We start from the raw sequence: 23689 nt of genomic DNA on the forward strand, positions 1-23689 counted from the left end.
TAATAATTAAAGATGCCATATCTACTAAAACTAAGTTTGGCCCAACTTGAAAAATTGCGTATTTATTAATTAAATTCTTATATTTTATAATTCATCTCCTATTTCCTATTTTCTGGTTTTTTGACATTTAATATACATATATATATATATTTTTTTTATACGAGTTGTTTTAAAGGAGGTCTGTAGAAATAAGAGGGACTCGATTAATATTACATCCAGTCAAAGGAATTTTTTATGCAAAAACTTGAAATATTTTATACGAAAATGACAAAAATGGCAACTTCTACGCATATCATATTCCTAACAAAAGGGTTTCGTTTATAGAAATTTGAACAATTTTTTTTATAATTAAGCAAATATAAAATTTTTGACGAAAAAAATAATAACTTGTAAAGCCAAAGTCTGCCAATATATCTTTAAAGAGTTGGACACCTTCTATTTACAAAAAAACCTACTTACGATATTGAATGAAGTGATAGATAGGGCGAAATAAGTGAAACATCTTTATTTTTTTTTAAATCTAATATTTTAATATGTTTGATTTTGATTTATATAAATTTTAACAAAGTTTAACATTACTCACTTTAATGTCAATGCCTTTTTTTCAAGACATATATTTTTGAAATCAGTGCAGGGAAACGTGTTGCTAGCTACTTAGAGAGGAATATGTAAGTCCAAAATCGATTCATTTATTTTGGATGCAATGATGGTTTTTTTAAGGCGGTAATCAGTTGCAGGAAGTAATCAATTATCAACTGCACACCGCGTCAAATAAATGATCGTTCACATATCCTAATCTCCCGTGGATAGGTATTCGTTTTGATACATGGCCTTAGACGAACTAAATTTATATGAGAAAGATAAGTTTTTCATCTCACTATCCGATATAGTAGATCTCCTTGGCGATATCAGGAGAACAGCAAAAACCCTAACAGAAATATTTATTATACAAGCAAAAAATAGAAAAAAATAATATGAAATAACAATCTTAAGGGTGGCCAATGGCCAAACTTTTTGGAAAACATCAAATGTTAACCTTATGTGTCAATGTAATAGAAATCAAATTATTCGCGTCGCGTAAGAAAGGGGAAATAATAACTAACCGCTCACGCTTGTGTTTTAAGGTAGGCGCGTTATCTATTAATTTATAATAAATTTAAAAATAATGAATGAACGAAAAGAAAAAGAAAAAAAAATTAATATAATATATTTTGAATTATTATTTTTATTTTTAACTCCTCAAGATATGGAGATACCCAATTCTCTAAATATAATTATCTTTTTGTAATGAGGTACACCCTTTTAACTATTTATTTTTTTTGTAGAAAACGATATTTTTAAAAGCTTTTTCTTAAGTGGGAAAAAATTATTTCAATTTTATGAGAAATCAAATGGTATTTTTATGTAAAAATTAGTATATTTTTTTTATCACACTGTTAAAATTAATTGATAGCACTGGTTTAATTTTTAACGATTTTCACAATTTTCGAAATTAATAAATAAAAGCTAGGCCCCCCTTAAAACAATATATATAGTATATATATATATATTAAGCCTTCAACAATATATCTCTCTATACTCCCTTTTCCGAGCTAACCTGTTAGCTGACGTTGACTTCAGTGAAAATTGTGTAACCAAGTGAAAACTTACATAAACTACTTAGTATTGTTAAATCACCCCATTTGGGTTAATTATTTTTAAAAACGACTAAATTAGATGACATGAGAGCATTTTGTTATTAAAATCTTACATTTCTCATATATATATAAATCGAAATATGATCGTTTTCCCATCCATTTTAAAGGTTTGACATGTAAGGTATAAAACTATAATAACCTAATGGTAATTTTTGGCCATCACCAGATATGATAAACGCGGTTTTATACACTACTACGTAGTGTTGTTAAATTAACTTTATTTCAACTGTAAAACACCGTAGCTACGTATTCATCCAAAAATTATTCGAATCAATCTTCAAGCTGAGGCTCACTCTTAGAAGCCTTGATTAAATTTTTTAGGCTAAAAGCTTGACAAAACCACAATGGTCAAAGTTAGATAATTTAACAACACTACCACTACGCTTATTGTAATTATGGTAAAAAATTATTATATTTTACTTTAATCTTCCACGCCATTGTTAACTTATTTTTTTATTCATCTCCTTCAAAAAAAAAAGAAGCATACTAAAAAAATAATAATTTAATGTAAAAAAAATTATAAAATAATAATTATTGGATATTTTTTGATGGAGAGAGCAAGTATTTTAAATTAGAAATCTGCAAAAGATTTTTTTATAAGGTCTTTAATGACCTATACAATTCTTACAAGAGATTTTTAATCAGGTCTTTTCCCCTTTATGACCATCTAATTTGTCGGGCCAGTAAAATAATTTTATAGAAATTGATCAGCAGTGGCGTAGGCGTGAAGCGGGGGCGGGGGGGCATGTTGGTTAAACGTTTTCCGTTACCTTTAAACAAAAAAAATAAACGCGTTACCGTTTACTCGTTACCTCTAGGACAAGGCAACGAATGGCATTCCGTTTTCTTTAAAAAAAGAGATAACGAAGTTACTTTTACACCACTCATATTTTTATGAAGAAAAACTCTCTAAAATTTTGTTATACGCAAATATTTAAAATAATTTTAACGTACCCTAAAATTATAAGCAATTGAGTGTTCATAAAAAAATGGCCCCCGCATTAGAAAATCCCGAATGCTATAAATATTTATGATTTAAAATAAAACATAAAATTGCCTAATAGTTTAAGCTTTAAAATATTTGTTAATTTTAAGGTCCGATAGAATATTTTTGTACGAGGTTTTCCGACCCCGAAAATCATTTTACCTGCGAGCCTCAAATTAAAATTCTTTTTTTTTAGGAAATTAGCCAGTAAAAATTTTGTCAGAGTATTACTACTATTATCGCATGATTATATAATGAAAGCAGGACTGGCACCCATACATAATTGGTTTGTCTCAAGATCAAAAATAAGAGGCTAGCAGTTCTTTGTACCAAACCCCTGCCAAAAATAAATAAATGAGCTAGATCTAAATATTCACAAAATACTTCCTAATCATATTATACGTAATATAGATATTAAAATTTATAAGGGATTTTATAATCATATAATCATTTTTTTATTAGCCGATAATTGATTGGCCAGAGAAAAGACGAATATAATCAAATAAAAATAAATTTTAAAAATTAAAATTTTGATTTATACAATTTTAAATTTTTATGGACGTGAACAAAATTTTGTCTTTAAGAGTCGGGCCACCAAAAATTGAGAATTGGACATAAATATATTTAATGCCAGCTTTGAGTGAATAACAAATTATGGCTATTCTTTCTTTCTTTCTTTCTTTCTTTCTTTCTTTCTTTCTACCAATCTCTAATTTAAAAAATAACAAACTAATTTTAAGGTTAATTTTTACATTTGCCCGAATTGAATTGCGAATATTATGTTGATTAAAATAACTTCACCTGGGCTATTTCACATTAAAATTTCGATTTTCCATCTTTGGAGTATATATTCTTTGGATTCTAGGACTAAATGCCCTATTATGTATATATTTTGTGTCCATAAAGTGTGCAGAATCTTAACCAGCTACTAATCTATCAGCTTGAATTTATTAGAAATCTTGTATTGATAAAATCTTCCTGTCATCCACCCCCCCCCCTTCCTAGACTATCCCACTAAAATGACAATCAAAATGCATTTTTAAAATTTTTATTAAATATTTGATAATCTAAATTATTTTATTATTATAATGACAATTCTTAAGTACTGTATTAAATTAATAAAATGGGTGTTACATTAAATAATTGTGAAATCGAATAATATTTTAACATTTAAACTTTATTTAAAATGAGACAATATTGTAAAAAATTTTTAAAGATTATTAATGAATGTCTAAAGAATATTAGCTATCAAAGATTTTTATGCATACATCTCCTCTAGCTTAACACTATAATTTAATGGATATTTTTTTGACATATTTTTTATTCTATTTATTAATGTAAATCAAGTATTATTTAGAAATATTATATCAAAAAGCGCCATCATTAGGGGAAAATTTTATTGTTAGTTATGATTTAAATCAATTTTTTTTTAAATCAATTTTTTTAATTATAAATCAAAAATAAAAATTGGTAATTTATTTGAATAAATTATTTTTTCGAAATTATTTATAAAAGTAAATATATTTCATTTATATAATATATAATGATTCATATAAAAATATTTACTATATATAGTGATAATAAAATGATTTATATGAAATTTAACACAATAACATCATTTGTGGTTTCCTTTATTCATAACTATTAATTATAAAATAATAAACAAATTTTTAATTTCCGGTCATAGGTTGCTTTATTTGGATAGTATCTGACAGAACGATCCTTTTTAAAAGTAACTCCAGCTTCCGCTCCAAGTAATGGAGTTCTACTCCATAACCGCTTCTTTGATTTTCATTTTATTTAGAAGGTACACGAAACAAAATCATATTTTTCAAAAAGTTTTATTTATATTAAATGATCTAAAATATTTATAATCTTTTATTAGCCTTAAAAGTAATAAATTTTTCTAAATTAGAATCCCTAAGACGTGTTTTGCAATCCTAAATAAGCGCTCCACAGGAGCACTAGAGTGAATGTATTTTATAAAGTTATTTTTTAATTCAGGTATAAAAAAGGAGGTTGAACATTAAAATAAATATTAAAATATATTTAAAAAAGCATCATATCTAACAACCCAGGCTCAACTATAATGATTTGCCCAAAAATAATTATAACAATTTAAAAAACATTATTCCAAAATAAAAAAATGTTATAGCTTTTAAAAGAAAGTTTTTACATTTAGATGACTTTTTAGATTAAAGCTGCTCACTTTTGCTAATGAATGACTTTTACTTAAACACAAAAGGCATTTTGCCCTCAAATATGTTTGATCATTTGGATCAATATCTTTTAGAAGTTTAAAACATTTTTTGTGTGATGGAAAATTTGATTTCTTCTGATCTCTAAATTCATAATATCTAAAACTATTTTTTATTATATATGTCGACAGCATTAACTTTCCTAAAATAAACCTCCCATTATCTCTAGAATTCCTAAAGATTCCAGAGTACAAGTAGCCAAAACCCTCTCCACCTGTCTTCAATCATTACTAAATAACTTCTCCTCTCTCGATCATTGGCTCAAACTCTTCTCATTTTCCTTCACCACTCTCCAACCACCCAATCCAAAAATCCTTAAATCTTTAGCCCAACAAATCAAAGATGCAACTATAGATCCCTTCAACAACCACTGTATCTCCACACGAACCTAAAAACTTTCGGCATAGATTTTTGAGGGGAGTTTGCACCCACTAATTCCTTTCATATAGACGCTGACTCTAGGCGAGGTCAATCGCACTAAGGCGACTAATATTAATGCTCTTTGAGAGATCACAATTTTAATTGGGAGGAGAAAAGCGGATGTTAATAAAAGGTAACACCACATGGTGAAGATAAATTGGGAACAAAGACAGGTATTTTAGGATAGACTTTGAGTTACTGATCCCTCTAGATGATATAAGTTTACTTTCAATTAATGAAGGGGAAATGTAGTAATGTGGAAAATATACATATATGGATATTATTGATATATTCGGAAATATATCTTTGAATATATCGAATTATATTAATATTATGAATAAGTATGGTTAATAAAAGATATATTTTATATTGATTATATACATATATTTATGATTTATAATTGGATGAAGGTTAACTACTTAACATCCGTAGCATCTATCATAATGTGCAAATGCTTGCTGTAGTGATAAATTAAATGTTATATTAAATTATTGTGATTTCTAATTTACAAATCTAATTGTATTTTATAAAAATGAGACAACATTGTCAAATAAAAATATTGAAAAATTAATACTTTTATGAATTATTTCTCAGGCATAACAATATAATTAAAATAATTATTTTAATTTGTAATATTTTTTTATATCTTTATATTAACATTATGTTAATTACTTTTAAAAAAAATGTAATAAATATCATTAGTAGGGATTTATATTGTTTTTTATATATTTTTAATATTATTTTTCTAAAAATAATTATTCCATTATTATCATAACACAGTGCCAATATTATAAATAAATAAAATGGTGATTTTAAGATATTATTTTGCCAAAAATCTTATTTGAAAAATAACTGTATTTACAATTTTAAAGATAATAAGATATTTAAAATTTTTTTATTTAAAAATCATTCAAATATTTTTTTAACTTATTTATATTTACAATGTTTATTGACCTTTGTAGCCTTTAATGGATATTTTGAATTGCCTTTTAATTAATATAATTTTTAGTTGAAATATCCTTATTAATTCTTACAATTAATTAATTTAACCTATAATTAGTTGATGTTATAATTTCTGTTTAATAATAAGATCTATCAGGTTAAATTGGTCACTTCCAAGTATAATTTCAATGTGAGATATATTTAATAAGGTGATTAAGGAAAAAAATAATACATAAGGAATTGAGTTAATTAAAAAGCTTAGGTTTAGATGAGAGAAATTTCAATTAACTTAATTTAGATTTTATATTGCTACATAGTTTGTTCTATTTAAATTAATAAGATTTATTAGGTTATATATTGGTCACTTATTTTATAGTCAAAACAGAATTTTTTTTTATAATTCTATATATTATTAAACTTTACCGAAGACCTAAAACCGCGCGACTTAGATTTTTTTTTTATTTCGTCGCCATTTTTTATAGTCAGTCAAAACAATAGATTTTTTATTATAAAATTGTTTCCTATATATAGTCTTTTATAATTATGTCATTTAACTTCTACTAATATGCAATTACATTGACCTCCTTAAGATAATATTAAATGTAAGAAAGTTATAATAATATATAATTCAATTAGCGTAACCTTTTAAAATATATATAAACATTCAAATATAACAACTTCCAGGTAAAAGTTTGGTCCAGAATTAATCATCTCTTGACCAATCATCTAAATATACATACAACACTTTTTCATTTCAACAGACTTTTGTTCCATATAAAGATACTAGTATCAAAAAATTGTATCATGAAATTAATTTACTTAAGACATATCATTGTACATTTAATATTATTATGCACCACATCGCTTTCATTATCATAATCCACAAATCCTATTGGAAATTATTTTAGTAGATGTTGCATGGTATTTTTGAAATCCTCAAATATTAAAAAATAGGTTTATTTATTCCGAAGGAAATAAAAATCTATTAAATCACATTTACATTACACAATTTAAAAAAAAAAATTTAATTTATAATAAATTTATCCCAATAAATTAAAAATAAAATAAATTATTTGAATATATTATTTAGATTTATACATACATATTTTTTAAAAGTTACTTTTGGCAGTTACATTGTTAAATATATAACTAGTTACAGTTACTAGTTACAATTTTTAAAATATAACTCAGGTGACTATTTTACACATCGACAAACTGGACGTAAACTAGCATCAGAAAAAAATTACAAACAATGATTTTTTAATAGAGTCTTTAATGACCTATACAATTGTTACAATTAATTTAGATGAAATTTTTAGGTATTTTGCTCTTTTTCGCCATCTATTTCTCCGGCCATTAAAATAATTTTATTAGAAATTGCTCAGTCCATGATAAAAGAAAATACATAAAATTGTTCAAAGTATAAGCTATATGTGGAATAAACATGGGTCAATCTTTAAACTGTACAGTTATTTTTAATGAAAACATAGGTAGGTACCCTGGATTAAACCGGTTATAAACAAAATGGATCTTTTTTTTATAACTCCGTGAAATTAATAGATAGTCTTATTAAGGAGAATAGCCAAAAAATTTGACGAATCTTGTGATTAAGTCTGAATTTCAGAGATTTTCAGATAACGACAAGTCGATCATGGATGAATATTGTATGGTTGGTGTTAATTAAGAAATATCATATGTATATGCGTTAGCGTTACGGTGTGCAACTTTGTATCATTTTTTAGCGCGATTTTTTTTTGGAATTTAAAATTTTGATTTTACCGGAAATGTATTTCTTTATCATGTTTAGAATGGTGTTGTTAAACGGCTCGTTTTTGAGCCCATTTTTAAAAAAACAGCTGACTCAATATTTTAGCCAGATAAATATTGCCTAAGCCTCAAGATTTCGACAACATATGTTTGGATCTTTGTTCATTCCACGAGCAAAACCTTCGGGCTTGTGTAATATTTGTCTGGATGAAGTATTGAGTCAGCTGTTTTATGGGCTCAAAAGTTATTCGGTAAAATTATCTACGAGATAGGAATTCTAAATACGAATAAATTTAGGGGGAGAATCAAAATTTTAAATTCAAAAAAAACGCGCTCAAAAAAAGGGATTTAAAGTTGAAAAAATAACACATTGCCTGGTAAAAACACGTTGACTCTGCTAACATGTATATACATATGATATTTCTTAATTAACACTAACCATGCAAAATTCATCCACGAACGACTTGTCGTTATCTGAAAATCTCTGTAATTCTCGTCAATTTTTTTGGCAATTCTCCTTAGTAAGCTAATCTATTCTATTATATTTCACGGAGTTATAAAAAAAAGAAGTTCCATCATGTTTATAACAGGTTTAATCAGAGTATCTACTCATGTATTCCTTAAAAATGACAGGATAGTTTAAAGATTGCCCATGTTTAATCCACATATAGCTTACTACACTTTGAACAATTCTTTATCATTTTATAGAAATGGATGCCCAAAAAGGACAAAAGACCTAAAAATTTCATCTAAATTAATTGTAAGAATTGTATAGGTCATTAAAGACCCTATTAAAAAAATCATTTATTTGTTGATGTGTAAATAAGTTGTAAAAATATTTTAATCATTTATGATGATTAAATTAAAAATTTAAAAATATCTAATTATCTTTAAATTGCAAATACAATTATTTTTCTGTTATAAATAGTTTTATTTATTAATATTAAATAAATTTTTTTGTGTGAGTCATGAAATATTTTTTTTTTGTTTGGATTTTTATTTTTAATATTTTTTTTTTAAAGTTTCGCGCAGTCATCATGAACATTATCTATATATATAATCCTCAAAAAATGTCAATCAAATCTAGCCAATAGTTTTCTTTTAAATATTATTTGTCCAATCAAAATGATTATAGCAAATTTGATCAATGGTAATCAACGTGAAAACTAAATCATTCATTCACGAATCACTTCAATAAAAACCATACCACATCACTCTATAACCATATCATTACAAAAAAACATATGCACAAAAATTTATACTAACTTCAAGGAGCGAATACTTTAGGTTATTCCCTTAATTTATCTGTAACCTATATAATTTGGTGTTTAAAAAATAGAGCCCTTTTATATGGTGGAATGAAAGAATCTTTGCCAGATTATAATGAAATAGAATTAAAAGATGCCCCAAAACAAGCATTTAAAACATTACTCAAGTATATCTATACTGAGAAAATGAACTTCTTCTCAAAAAGTAAATCTATTTTATTCAATTATTATTTTTTTCAAGATAATTATTTTCTTACGTATAAAATACATGCAACTTAAAATTAAATTATATCAGGCTCAACAGGAAATTATATAAAAATATTGTTCAGTCTGGATGGTCAATATTTTAGCAAGATTTGTTCAAACCAATTTAATCAGAGTACAAGATAATGCCACCCTTAAGATTTTTTATTATAAACATCCCTCTGGCTAAACTGATTTTTATAGGTCGATTGGATATATTAGTGTTGTCAAGGGCCTGTTTTTGATATTACATGTTTATAAAATAGAAATATCTAGGGATCTACCAATATCTTTAACAGATTGAACAGATATTTTGTCTTTTTAAAAATATTATCTGCCAATTATATAAAAAAATTTATCCAATCCGATAAAATTGTTCATTACTTATTATGTAAATAGATTAATGTTATATAAATAAGTGATTTATCATTAAAAATATTTTATAATAAACTATAAACGATCATTACAATATATTTAAAGGACTTATGTTATTGTATAATTAAATTATAGATGTTATACTATTAAAAAGTATATGAGATGAGTAGATATATGTATTAAAATTTAAAACCTAAAATGTTTACAGACTATAGATCAGTAATCGGCTATTATTAATTTAATGATTTCAATATTGAATTGGATCAGCTTCCAAATAGTATTTTCGATGCACCCCTAGAGATAGCTATATATTTATGCTATTTTATTTATCAATTTTTTTTTTTTTGGAATTTATTTTTGCAAACTGCAGGCTATTTTTTTACGTGATACGTGATAAAAGCGTTTTCGCCCTCTGGTTGTGGATTCAACAGAGCTACGCTAGGTTTTCCTCAAAAATCCATCAAACTAGATAATTAATTAAGGGGAGAAAAAATGAGGAGCCCTTCACACTTTTGTGGGCAAGCCGTACATACTGGCACGCGCAACAGTCCGAGAACTGTTGCTGTAAACGTCTATAGGCTAATAGACAAAAAGAAATGGGCAAAACAAAAGCCTATACACCGACAGGCTATTTTTTTTAAAATTCTATTTGGCCTAAGAAAGATAGATAATTTTTTACATGATATATTTATTATGCTAAAAATTTCCACCCTGGTGCAGATTTTAATGAGTAGTTGAAAATATAAAATTACATCATTTTCTAAGGTTTGAGATGGATTAGATTTCTTGAAATGTATCAATCGTTTTTTGAAGGCATATATCATTAATTTACCATGAAAATAATTCAGTGTAAAAAAAAACTCCAGGAAAAGTAAACCATAGATAAAATCATACTTTTTTTAAAGATCCTAAAAAGTATTTTAAAATTTAAAAAAAATAATTAGCGTGGAAAGAAATATTCATTAGTGTATGGTAATTTCTATAGAAATTGCTGATATAGATAGTCTTTCTACTAAAATAATATTAACCACCAAAAATAAAATTGCACTTACCCTCAACAACAATATCATTAATATAATTTCAGGCCCTATCAAACATTATTATAGTGCAGATTCCATTGAAAGCGATGATATAGATGATATGATATAATGAATTTTCCAATAGAATTTTTGCATTCACAAACTCCATCCGGTATGCCACCTCACAACTTAAGGTTGGTATAATTGTTATGCTATTACGCAACTTGAGCCCAAAGAAAGGACTTTGTAATGGTACCCGTTTAATCATACGACATTTACATATTAATTTTATCGACGCTGAGGTATTGACAGGCTCTAATAAGGGTTATCGAGTTTTTCTCCCACGAATAGATCTAGCTCCAAGTGACTCTTTACCATTTACTTTAAAAAGACGACAGTTTCCTATAATTCCCGCTTTTGTGATTACAGTAAATAAAAGTTAAGGACAAACTTTTGATCATGTAGGATTATTCCTCCCTGAGCCTGTCTTTGCCCATGGACAACTATTATGTGTGGCTCTTACTAGATGTAAATCTCAAATTAATATGAAAATTATGATTTTGCTATCAGAATTACAAGGAAAAATTTTAAAAATGATAAAACATTCACACAAAATATCGTATATAATGAAATCTTAAATTCATAATTTGTAAGAAATTTAAAAAAGTCACCAACTTTGTTATTCACCATCAAATCACCAACTTTACATCATCTTCAAAAACGAAACCACCTTGAGCAAAGAAAAGAGAACTCTTCACCATCGCTAAACCATCTTCCTCACCAACAACAGTAAATTCTATTTTATAATTTCAATTTACACGTTTTTTTTCAGGTTATTTACGGCAAACTACGAAAGGAAATTACAACATCATCTTCAAAAACGAAACCAACTTGAGCAAAGAAAAAAGAACTTCTTCACCATCGCTAAACCATCTTCCTTCACCTACAACAGTAAATTCTATTTTATAATTTCAATTTACACGTTTTTTTTCAGGTTATTTACGGCAAACTACTAGCAAGAAAATCACAACATCATCTTCAAAAACGAAACCACATTGAGCAAAGAAAAGAGAACTTCTTCACCATAGCTAAACCATCTTCCTCACCAACAACAGTAAATTCTATTTTATAATTTCAATTTACACGTTTTTTTTCAGGTTATTTACGGCAAACTGCGAGCAAGGAAATTACAACATCATCTTCAAAAACGAAACCACATTGAGCAAAGAAAAGAGAACTTCTTCACCATAGCTAAACCATCTTCCTCACCAACAACAGTAAATTCTATTTTACAATTTCAATTTACACGTTTTTTTTCAGGTTATTTACGGCAAACTGCGAGCAAGGAAATTACAACATCATCTTCAAAAACGAAACCACATTGAGCAAAGAAAAGAGAACTTCTTCGCCATCGCTTAACCATCTTCCTCACCAACAACAGTAAACTTTATTTTATAATTTCAATTTACACGTTTTATTTCAGGTTATTTACGGCAAACTGCGAGCAAGGAAATTACAACATCATCTTCAAAAACGAAACCACATTGAGCAAAGAAAAGAGAACTTCTTCGCCATCGCTAAACCATCTTCCTCACCAACAACAGTAAACTTTATTTTATAATTTCAATTTACACGTTTTATTTCAGGTTATTTACGGCAAACTGCGAGCAAGGAAATTACAACATCATCTTCAAAAACGAAACCACATTGAGCAAAGATTTTTGTAATTTTAAATATAAATTTCTAAATCACATCTCAAATTATAATTCCCCGTCATTCTTGACGGGTGATCAGTGTGATGCTAATATGAGATATTTTTTCGTTTTTATTCATTTTTGTAATTTAAAATATAAATTTCGAAATCACATCTCATAAAATAGGAAAATTTCTGATTCATCCATCATCAAATAAAGGTAAAATATATTATTCATCAATCATCGAATAAAAAAGACAATTCATCACTCTTAGTCTTAATGGGTTGGAATTGGCCTGAAGGAGGTGGAAGAGGGGTAAAAAGAATTATCGTAAAGAACGAATAAAATTCTCATCCCCGTCATTTTTGACGGATTATCAACTAGTTATATAAATATTTTTAATATTTATTATGTAAAAAATAATTTAATATTTATAAATTAAAAAATAATCGTATATAAACTAAAAAAAAAAGTGGAAATTAATTATTATTATAATTATATTTTTTTTTATATATTGTTTTTTTTTTAAAAATCCTTCTTCTTTCTTTAAAAAGAAAAAATAAAGACGAGATATTAATCCTTGTTGTGAAATTAATAAAAAAAAAGGTAAAAAAAAATAAAGACTTTGCGTTTTGAAATAATAAGAACTGCTAAGTTAAACGTTTCTGTGCATTGAAACTTTGAAATTAAATATAATTTCTTGGCAAAATAATATCTTAAAATCACCATTTTATTTATTTATGATATGGCACTGTGTTGTAATAATGTTAAAAATAATAATTTCAGAAAAATTATATTAAAAATATAAAAAACAATATAAATCCCTCCTAATGATGGCGCTTTTTAAAAATTTACTACTTTTTTTAAAAATACTTTAAAAATGATTTTATTTTAATTTTATTTTTTTTACAAAAATTCTAAAAATTTCTTAAATTTTTAAATTCAAATTTAATAGTAAAATATTAATTATATTTATATTTTTAATTCAATAAAAGTATTTATTTCTTATTCTCAGGGCTATATTTATTATTCTCGATGTCTCCGACGCCATATTTCTTATTCATGACGTCATATTTCTTATTTTTGAATTTATTACATTATAGATGAAATTTTATAGAAACATGTATTACGAAATTTACGTAGCTCATTCAAATATCTGTTTATAAGTATATTCAACAATCGACGTACATCGTTTTTCTTTATAATTTGTTATCAAAATAAAGATTAATATTAATTTATTTATTGAAATTTTAAACGGATTCTTGAATTGATCATAGAATAACCAGAGAGAGTTAAAAGTGTGTGGGAGTGGATGGATGGCGGGATTTAATTTTCTCACGACTCTCAAGTATCAAAAATTATTTTTTATGTGTTCTAGGGGGGTGTGTGGTGTTTTATGTTTTTCATTGCTAGGATATAAATGATTCGCAATTTATGGTTAAATTATGATTCTAAGGAAAATTTTCTTCAAAATAAAATTCACAAGAAAAAGAAAGGTAAAAGCTTTTCATCTTTGATCACTGGTCCTAAAAGGTAGGAGATTCCTCTGATAAATCATTTAAATGGTCTCATATCAATATCAAAAGAATGTCTAAGAAGGCTAGAGTAGCCTAAAGGACGGCAAACGAGTTCTATATAATTAAAGACTTTCGACTAGAGTAGGGATAGAATTAACAAAATCTTAGCTTGAAAGTCTTGAATTTGGTGATCAACAATACATTTAAATATCCCCTAGAGTTCGGTGAATTTTCCAATCTGACTGGATTCGTCACTTCATAGCGACCCTTAATATGAAATCATTAGAAGGAAGTAAGGATCAACTCGAGTTTTCTGGAAATGAGTGGTAAAATTTTATATAAATACATTACATTATATATATTAGAATTACTTAGGTACCATTTGCACAACCATGTCATGATTTTTGTTTAAAAATTTTTTTCCCGCTTTCCGCCCTGCCCAGCCCGGATTGTTTTTTTTTAAAAACAAAGCTTCTGGGATCGCGGATTTTTTTAAATTATATCTTATTTATTTTTAACTAATAATTTCTTTCTTTCTTTCTTTTAATTGATTGCAGAACGATTTTTCATTTAAATTATTCGTCTTTTTAACGGAATATTGTTTTATTACGAAATATATGCATAATTTGGATCTAGTAAAGCTAAACGCATTTCGATCCGATTTTAAAAATGGCTAACTACTCATTATTTTATCCAGAATAATCTGATACAGGCCTTTTAAGATTTTTCTCATAGATGCCATAAAAGTTTTTTAAATATCAAGGCCAAAATTATTTGATTCCAAATTATACATTGATTTGGTTTTAGATGATTGTATCATCTGATTTATCTATATAAATTCTCTCTCCTCAAGCTTAATGGTTGGTGGATCACTTCACTAGTATTTCATATTCATTTCCACTATTCTCCTCACTTTGTCTATATTATCAGGAGGTTCAAATTAAAATGAAACTTCTTGATAATTTCAATATTAACTAACAATGACAAGCGATAAATTAAATATGTTATATTAAATAATTATGATTTCTTACAAATTTAAAAGTATTTTAAAATTTAAACTTTTTATAAAAATAAAATAATTATTACGATTTTTATGCATTACTTCTCATCTGGCATGCATAACAAAAACAAATTAAAATATATATTTTGATTTAAATTTTTTTAAAAAGCGCCATCATTAGGAGGAATATATATTGTTTATTATATTTTTAATATAATATTTCTAAAAAAAATCACTCTAACATTAGAATAACACAATTCCAATAATATAAATAGAATAGTTGATTTATGAGAAGACAAGCATTATTGAAATTTCTTTTATTATACCTTTTTGTTATTTTAATTATTTTTGCAAATATTATAATTTTATATTAATGGGTTTTAATTTAATCGTCAATATGTTTTATCGAATCATCACAACACAACACCGTAACTTATTATAATTATTTTTATAATTTTTTGATAACTTATCATTTACTTTTTATATTATTATTAATTCTTTTTCACTTGATTTATTTAAACCTCTGTTGTTATTTGATTTGAATTGAAATTGAAGATATTGTTTGATATCCCATGTTTTTTTTCTTCCTTTCAACATATCATTAACATACATAGGTAAAAATAAATAATTCCCACCCACACCCTGTCTGCTTATTTTTTTTATCCCAATTATTCCTATATAACATAGTGCTATATTATTTTATACGTAAGCTGTAATATATCTTATTTTTGTACTTGTATTATTATGCCTAACACGTTATCTAGTTCTCATCTAATCAACATGATCTCGCAAGAGTACACTGAAACAGAAGTAATTATATTTTCTTATGCAAAATTATTTTAATTATAAAAATTGTATTAATTTTCCTTCACTTTAACCATTTTTCCTATCGTCTTCATGGTTCTTTCCTTTTTACCTTTAAATAGCCCCCTAAAGTAAGTCTAACCCGGTGATAATTATTTTTCTTATATATTTGTTAGCTTTATAAATTCTTTACTCAAATAAGTGACATTAATTTTTACCTTAATAGTTATCACTTGTATGACGTATAACTTTAAGTAAAATTGACTTACCTGGTGATTTTCTTAAGAATTTCTTTGCTTTAGATTTTGTATTCTAATTAACTTACCCAACATTTAGATAAATAATTTATAAATAATATATAATTAGATACCTAAAACAAAGGGGCCTACCAACCCATAAACTAGTAGTTACACAGCTAACATCTCCACAGCAGATGTAAAAATATTTTAAGCGTGAGTCTCAGCTAAGATAGAAGGAATCCATCCTATATTCCTTCACATTGTATTTCCAATGATTAAAGGATTAAAGATTTTTTTTAACTCTAGCATCAAAAATTTCTCTAATAAACTGTTTAAAAATATTTCCTCCATTATATTACTTTGCCCATTTAGAATCTGATAAATGATATCAAATTTAATGATCATCAAAAGTAGTGTAAAATGATGCAAGGTCTATACTTGTGTTGTTAAAATTACTTTTATAACGTTAACAATTACCAGTTATTCATTTATTATAAATTTATTTAGTAAAAGTATCTTGTTACTTTACAAGTTACCTTATATATTATTTAATAAAAAATAATTTTAAATTTGGGAAAGATGACAGTTGAGTCACAGGGACTTGAGACCCCTGAAAAATTGAGCATCCTCAAAATTTTGAATTTTTTTTTATATCAAATATAATCTTGGATAATGTTTAACTAAAAAGGGTAATTTTAAATAAAAGGACTTTTAAAATAATCTTACAGGTTTTTAGGGCTATTGAGGCCCCTGAAGATCATTTATAAAGGCAAAAATGATATATATGTGTTTAACGTATTAAGAATAACTTGAAAAATAAATAGTTACACAATTTTCGAAGGTAATTATACACAGCTATTTACTATCTGAAAAATAAACTGTTCGATCCTTTACTCATAGCTAGTTACTTTAAAAACACTAATCCGTAACTTATTCTTATTTATTTTAGTCCATATATTATATCCTATCATGAAAACCATTTATAATTCTAAAAATTAATAAGATCAGCCCAGGGAGGCTAATTTTTTTAAAAAATATGAGTTAAAAATATACATTTATAGGCGTTAACATTTGAAATTTAAAATATAGAGTAACGAGTTGAATTTTTAAGATTTTTAGTAGCAATGTAAAAAAGATAATTACCTCTTGGCCTTTCCTCTAATAATAAATAAAACTAGATTAACTTAGAGATTTCTCCAGAGGAATATTTTTTTGAGTTAAAATCTTAATCCAACCATTTTTTTTTTTTAAATATAATCTAAGGTGTTTTAAAGGCTAGTTATTATCGATTTTATCTAAACTTCATTTCCTTCCAATATTCAAGGGAAAATGATCTCAAAAGATTCTAACATACTAAAGGTTCTCAAAAACCTTTGTTTTGAGCAAATAAAATAAAATTTTGTATTTTTTTTTGTTAATTTTTTCAAGTTAAGGTATTATATTTTAATAAAATTCAATATTAATTGTTCGATAAATTAAACAATAAGAGATTTAATCCTTCTTAGGAAACATATAATCTTGAAGAAAACATAATTTTAAATAATACTTCTTGAAAATCTCTCTATAGCTGTTATTTTTTTTAATATAAAATGATATATTATTTTGACTAAATATTTTGAATGTTGATTATGATGATTATCTTTCTATAATAAACCAATAAGGAAAAGCTTAGCAAATTCAGAAATATATATTAACTATATAACGTCATCGTATCTATTTTTTAATTATTTCCAGCTGTAAAATGGCAATATATACTATGATTAAGTAACAGTATATTCCGGCTTGAACCATTTACTGTTCAAGTATACTTTTATCTGACGAATTTATCTTTAAATAATTGGTGAATTCAGTAAAAAAAACTATAAGTTATCCTAAAAAATTTTTTTTTACTTTTAATTATACTTGTAACCATATACTAAAAAATAAATAGGATACATATACATATACATACATTGTAATATATTAAATTAATCATAAAAATTATTATAATTATATATAACTTATTACATTTATAATTAATGCAATAATTATATGAAAGAAGAAGGGGGGGAATTCTAAATTATTAAGGGAAGAAGAAGAAGTTCTAGATTAGTCAGGCTCGGGGAATGAACCCATGAAGCATGTGAAATTAGATTTTATAATCTGAATTCCTATATATCATAGTAGGGGAAAAATAATAAAAGTGATATAAATAACCAAAAGTAGCTTAACATTTTATTTTTAGAAATTAAAATGTATCTCGATAACGTTATAAATGAAATATGATTTTGCCCAGAAATGCTAACCAAAAAAACATCCAAACGATGTTACCCTACTCTTAGCGCCCATGATAGGAATTTAATATTTCGAATACCTTGCTTATATTTTAAATTGTAATATATTGCATTTTTATTCTTTGGAAAAAAAAGAAGAATATAAAGATTTTAATTAATAGATGTATTAGCGTTTTGATATTTATATTAATTTAAATTATACCTTTGGCTTGAGAAATATAATTATACAAAGAAAAACAATTTAATTTTTCGCTTATCTTAAAAGCATTCGAATATCATAATGCATAATCATATTTTTTTTAATTAGCCAACTCTGTAAACCGTTTGGATGAATATCCAATATTCAAAGGATATATTATATAATTTTTGTATTTTATTATCTATGGGTAAAAAAATGATAATAAAAAAAAATTGTATATGATATTTAGTATTTTTTTAAGTAACGATAAGCCTTATTATTTTAAAAATTAAGTAACTTGTCCTTTTTTATAAGGTAAATAATAACGCTTTCCTTTATTTAAACTTAACGTGTAACGTGTTTTTTTGATATGGCCACTAATTAATAATAAGGATAAATTACAATATCAAAATATAATATATATGTTGCATAAATCGTTTTTCCTATAGATATTAATAATTTCAAAATTTTTCATTAAGAAGGAATAACATTTGTAATTTTAATTGCTTACTTAGTCAGGTTAACGGCTACAAATAATGGTAGTAAAAAAAAATTAAATCATAATAATTGCTAATCAATATTAATCCTTTTCTGAAAAATTTGTCTTTCAATGTGTTAAATAGAAAGGTGGTAGTCGCATAGCTAATGTTAAAAAACATTTTTAAAATTTTCCTTCTTTAAAACATATTTTTCTCATGAATTGTAAATTCTGTACAAAGTTGTCCTTAAAAAAATTAATATACCATATTTATCTAATCGTGCATTCCAAACTGGATCATCTAATAATAAATTTAGATTGTAATTATGTATAACATCGTTAGGCCTAAGGCTTACGGAATGAGTATATATATAAGGAATGATGATATATAATGCCCTTAGACGAAAATTATTTTTAATATAAATTGTGTGCCATTTAATAAATTTGTATTTTATAAGGAGCTGGTGTGTTTATAGCTTTCTGAACTGCGGCACATCAAGGTAGGTTTTTAAAAGAAGCTTATCTCATCTATGTGCCATTGATAGAAGTTTAAGATTTCTTTCTAATATCTATATGCCAAATTATTATATGCCTATCGATTTTGTGTTATAAGATTTTTCTTGTTCTCAAATTAAAAAAAAAATATATTAAATTATATTTTTGGTCATATATTCCCGATCTTAAGGTTTTTTAGGCCTTGAAAAAGTAAAATCAATTTAGATATTTTTATTTAATAGATATATCAGCCTTTCGATAGAAAAATGATTAACAAGATGATTTGATTATACGTCAATTCGTTAAAACACTCAAATATAAAACTTACAGCTCTATAATAAATGATGAAAAAATGCAAAATTATTTAAATTTCTGTATGAACCAATTGATGATCATACAATTTTTTTTTTATATCCTCCCCTTTATAATCTAAAATTCAAGATGGATTAAATTTTTATTTACTCGAGCATCAAAAACCTCTATCTTCTGAGTTTAAATTATTTTTTGGATTTATTATCTAATAAATAATGACTTCAAATTTTAACTAAATTGAATGATTATTTCAATAAATTAAAGTATAATTTATGAATCTAAGATAGTACACAATTTAGTTATATAAGGTTTTATCTATACTTATTCAAAAAAGTATCTTGGAAATAACTCTTATTATTTTGATGAAAGGATGTGAGAGTTATACTATTAGTGCTGTTAATGTTACCCTTGAAAACTAATTACGGTTAATAGTATATTTCATAAATAGGTAACTGGTTATTAATAGTTTAAAAATTTTTTTAATGCTATATTATTAAAATGAACTAGTTACATTGCAAGCTATTTATAAATTATTTATATACAACTCATCGTTTATAAAATAATTTTTTTTTTTAAACTTTTGCAAAATAATTCCGAAATTTTAAATTTGTATTTAAAATTAATTCAAATGTAAATTAAATTAAATAAAGAAAATAGTTAAACTACTATTATATCACAGTGTAATATTTATTAGAAAAATAGGCTTTATATATTTTTATTATAATTTTTATTTATTTTAATTGGCGTCTAAAATATGTGCGAGATTTTCTCCAAAAATAAGCTTGCTAGACGATTCAAAGTTTACTACAGGAATAGTACTGTATTTTAATTTCGGAAATCATGCATAAAGATAATTAAAATTTAGAGTAACTAGAAAAGTAACATGCTACATTTAACTATTTATATATTTTTGAGTGACTAACTAGCAACAGTTATTTTATATTTTTGATGTAAGTTTTTTACGAGTTTATTTTTAACATATTATTTTAACAACACTAGTCTATACTTAAGTTTTATATTTTAAACAATAAATTAGATTTTATTAAGAGTCCTATTTTTAATACTAGAGGGAAATAAGATGAACCTAATATACAGCCTAAAGAATTTCTTTTTGATGTTAACAAAATAATATTCTAGTTAAAGAGTCTTCTTTTAAAATATTTGATCTTACAGTTGTTTATTTTATTTTAAAAGTCAATTTTCTAGTATAATTTGTATAATAAAAAAATGTAATTACGATGGACTAAAAATGGATCTTAATAAATAAAAAGTAATTAAATGTTAAATGTACTAAAGGGGAAAAAAAATTATTATAAAGAGGAATTTGTTTTGAGTAAATATATTTCAACGATTAATAAAATAAATAGCAAGAAAAGATAGACCTTAGCAAATGTTATAAAAGAAAAGAAATAAAATATAATTGGGTAAAATGAAATTTTTCTTTTTACCATTCAAAAAATCGTTTCAAGTTACATAAATAAGAGGGGGGGGGGGGGGTTAGAGATTTATAATTTATATGGATATCAAACTTAAATTGCCAGATGTTTTTAGTCGGAGGTGATATGCTTTCTTCTTTTATGAAAGATTTGGTAAGAATAGAGTATATTAGGATATATATTGCTTCCCTGGAGAACATTTTATATACATTTATATAATTATCCAATTTAACTTCTAATAATATGCAATTTGATTAACCTCGATAATATAATATTACATGTCGGAAAGTTATAATATAATATACAAATAACGTCCTTTTAAAATATATAACGTGACCTTTTAAAATATATCTTAACCTTTTTAATAATAAATATTCAGATGCTGAGGAATTTTAGAATCTATTTTCCTAACATTTGTAAGAAAAAAGATGATATGACATTTTGATATACCCGTCCGTCATCAACTATAAATATTTCATTTGATTCTTCGAATCTAAAATCATAAAATCTTTTCATTTTTAGCCATAGCCTTTATAGATAAACTGAGAATAATCTCTTTATTATCCATCAATTTCCAGTTGTAAAATATCCCATTTGCTTTAAGCATAAAACAAAGGTTTAAATGAGGTAAAAATATTATTAAAATATATTACCATAATAATTTAGTTTTGGTAAATGCGTTAATAATTTTATGATTACATCTCCACCTGATCCATATTTATTATCACGTGATTATGCATCGTCGGAGTCAATGACGTATATAATACCTAGACCGACGATTCATTCATTAAAATGCATTTTTAAGCGTCGTTAAAAGTAAATCAGCTGGACCCGCCATTTTGGTAACACGTGTAGTTATTATTCTCATGTTTAAAAACTACTATTAAATTGATAACTTGCTTCCTTGTTATCTCGATGATCCGGTAATTTAATAAAGTTTGCATCAGATATAGGATTAAATTAGGCCTCTCGTTTAAAATTTAATAATGATTAGTGTAACCAAGATGGCGTCTCCAGCTGATTTGCATTGATGTACACTTTTAATGAATGAATCGTCAGTCTAGGTATTATATATGCCATTGGTCGGAATAGCCAATACAAGATTTATTTCTAAATCTAATTGGCTTTCTTTATACGAAAAATTTTGGTTAAATTATCTCGCTACCTTTTTCAGTAGCGGTAGTTTTAGCGCGCTATTTTTTAATTTAGAATTTCGATTTTTATATAATAAATACACATGAAAATTATTCAAATATATTTATAATCAATCCTATCATCGTAATCTTTTTTTATCAATTTAATTATGAAACTTATATTTAAACATCTGCATCATACTTTTCTAAATAATAGAAGAAAATTTTGCTAAGATCACAACAAAGTAATTTCCCTGGAAAATGATGTAAATGAAAATGTGGAATTTCCTTTTCTTGATTTCACAAAATATTCTAAACTCTATATAAAAAAAAAATCAACATAACACAGGTTTTAAATTCCATTTTAAGATGTAACATGATCACATAAGACTAAGACTTGTAACTTCAACTAGGAAACATTTAAAGTAATATATTACAAATTTGGTTCCCATTAAAATTGCTATCATGATCACTTATATCTCGTAAAAAAAATTTTTTAAAGAAATTTTAAATAAATATTAATGGATGCTTGGGAAGTAAACACTTGTAACGTTGTTTATATTAGACAATAATTGAATGATTGAGAATTATTACTAAAGCAAGCCAATTGTGCCAAATCCCCTAATTTAATAGTATTGATATTGAATGTATTTAACATTAAATATCTTATTTCTAGTCTCGGTTAAAATAAAAGATGGAATTTAGTGTGCAAAACGCGAAATCGAACCCCGTTAACTAAAAGCTGTGCAGTCCCGAATAGTGGATACATTATAGGGCTCTTGGTGATAGCACTAGAAAAAAATTTGTTCATATTTCTAAAAAAAAAAGAAGGAATTATTAAAATTTAACGTTATTAATTTTATATATATCCTTTTGACATAATTACACTATTTACATTTGATTTTTTTTCTTTAAAAAAATATAATTATTTTTTTAAAAGATATTTAACATATCGAGAAGTTTAAGTGAAACAAGTCAAGCAGCGACCAATCGTTTTTTGAGCTTTTACTTTTTACTAGCAATCGTAATATCCAGATCACCGGATAGAGCGTAACTTTCAACTTTACCATTCTAAAGTGCTATATTGATTTCGGAATGATTAAAGGTTGCATCCAACTTTCTCTTTTTTTTACTCTTTTTCACTTTCTTCTTAATC

At 25.4% G+C, this 23689-nt stretch overlaps 1 protein-coding gene across 1 annotated transcript in view; it reads left to right on the forward strand.

Annotated features, from left to right (window-relative positions):
• LOC135924541 (uncharacterized) overlaps positions 1–5332 on the forward strand; it is a 22723-nt gene extending 17391 nt beyond the window's left edge. Inside the window, exon 19 of the mRNA XM_065459603.1 lies at positions 5110–5332. Within this exon, the coding sequence (XP_065315675.1) occupies positions 5110–5332 (223 nt within the window). The remainder of the gene's footprint in view (positions 1–5109) is intronic.
• The last annotated feature ends 18357 nt before the right edge of the window (positions 5333–23689 follow it).

Source organism: Gordionus sp. m RMFG-2023, chromosome 2 (genome assembly GCF_954871325.1).
Source record: "Gordionus sp. m RMFG-2023 chromosome 2, tfGorSpeb1-WG-v2, whole genome shotgun sequence".
Classification (NCBI taxonomy): domain Eukaryota; kingdom Metazoa; phylum Nematomorpha; class Gordioida; order Chordodea; family Parachordodidae; genus Gordionus; species Gordionus sp. m RMFG-2023.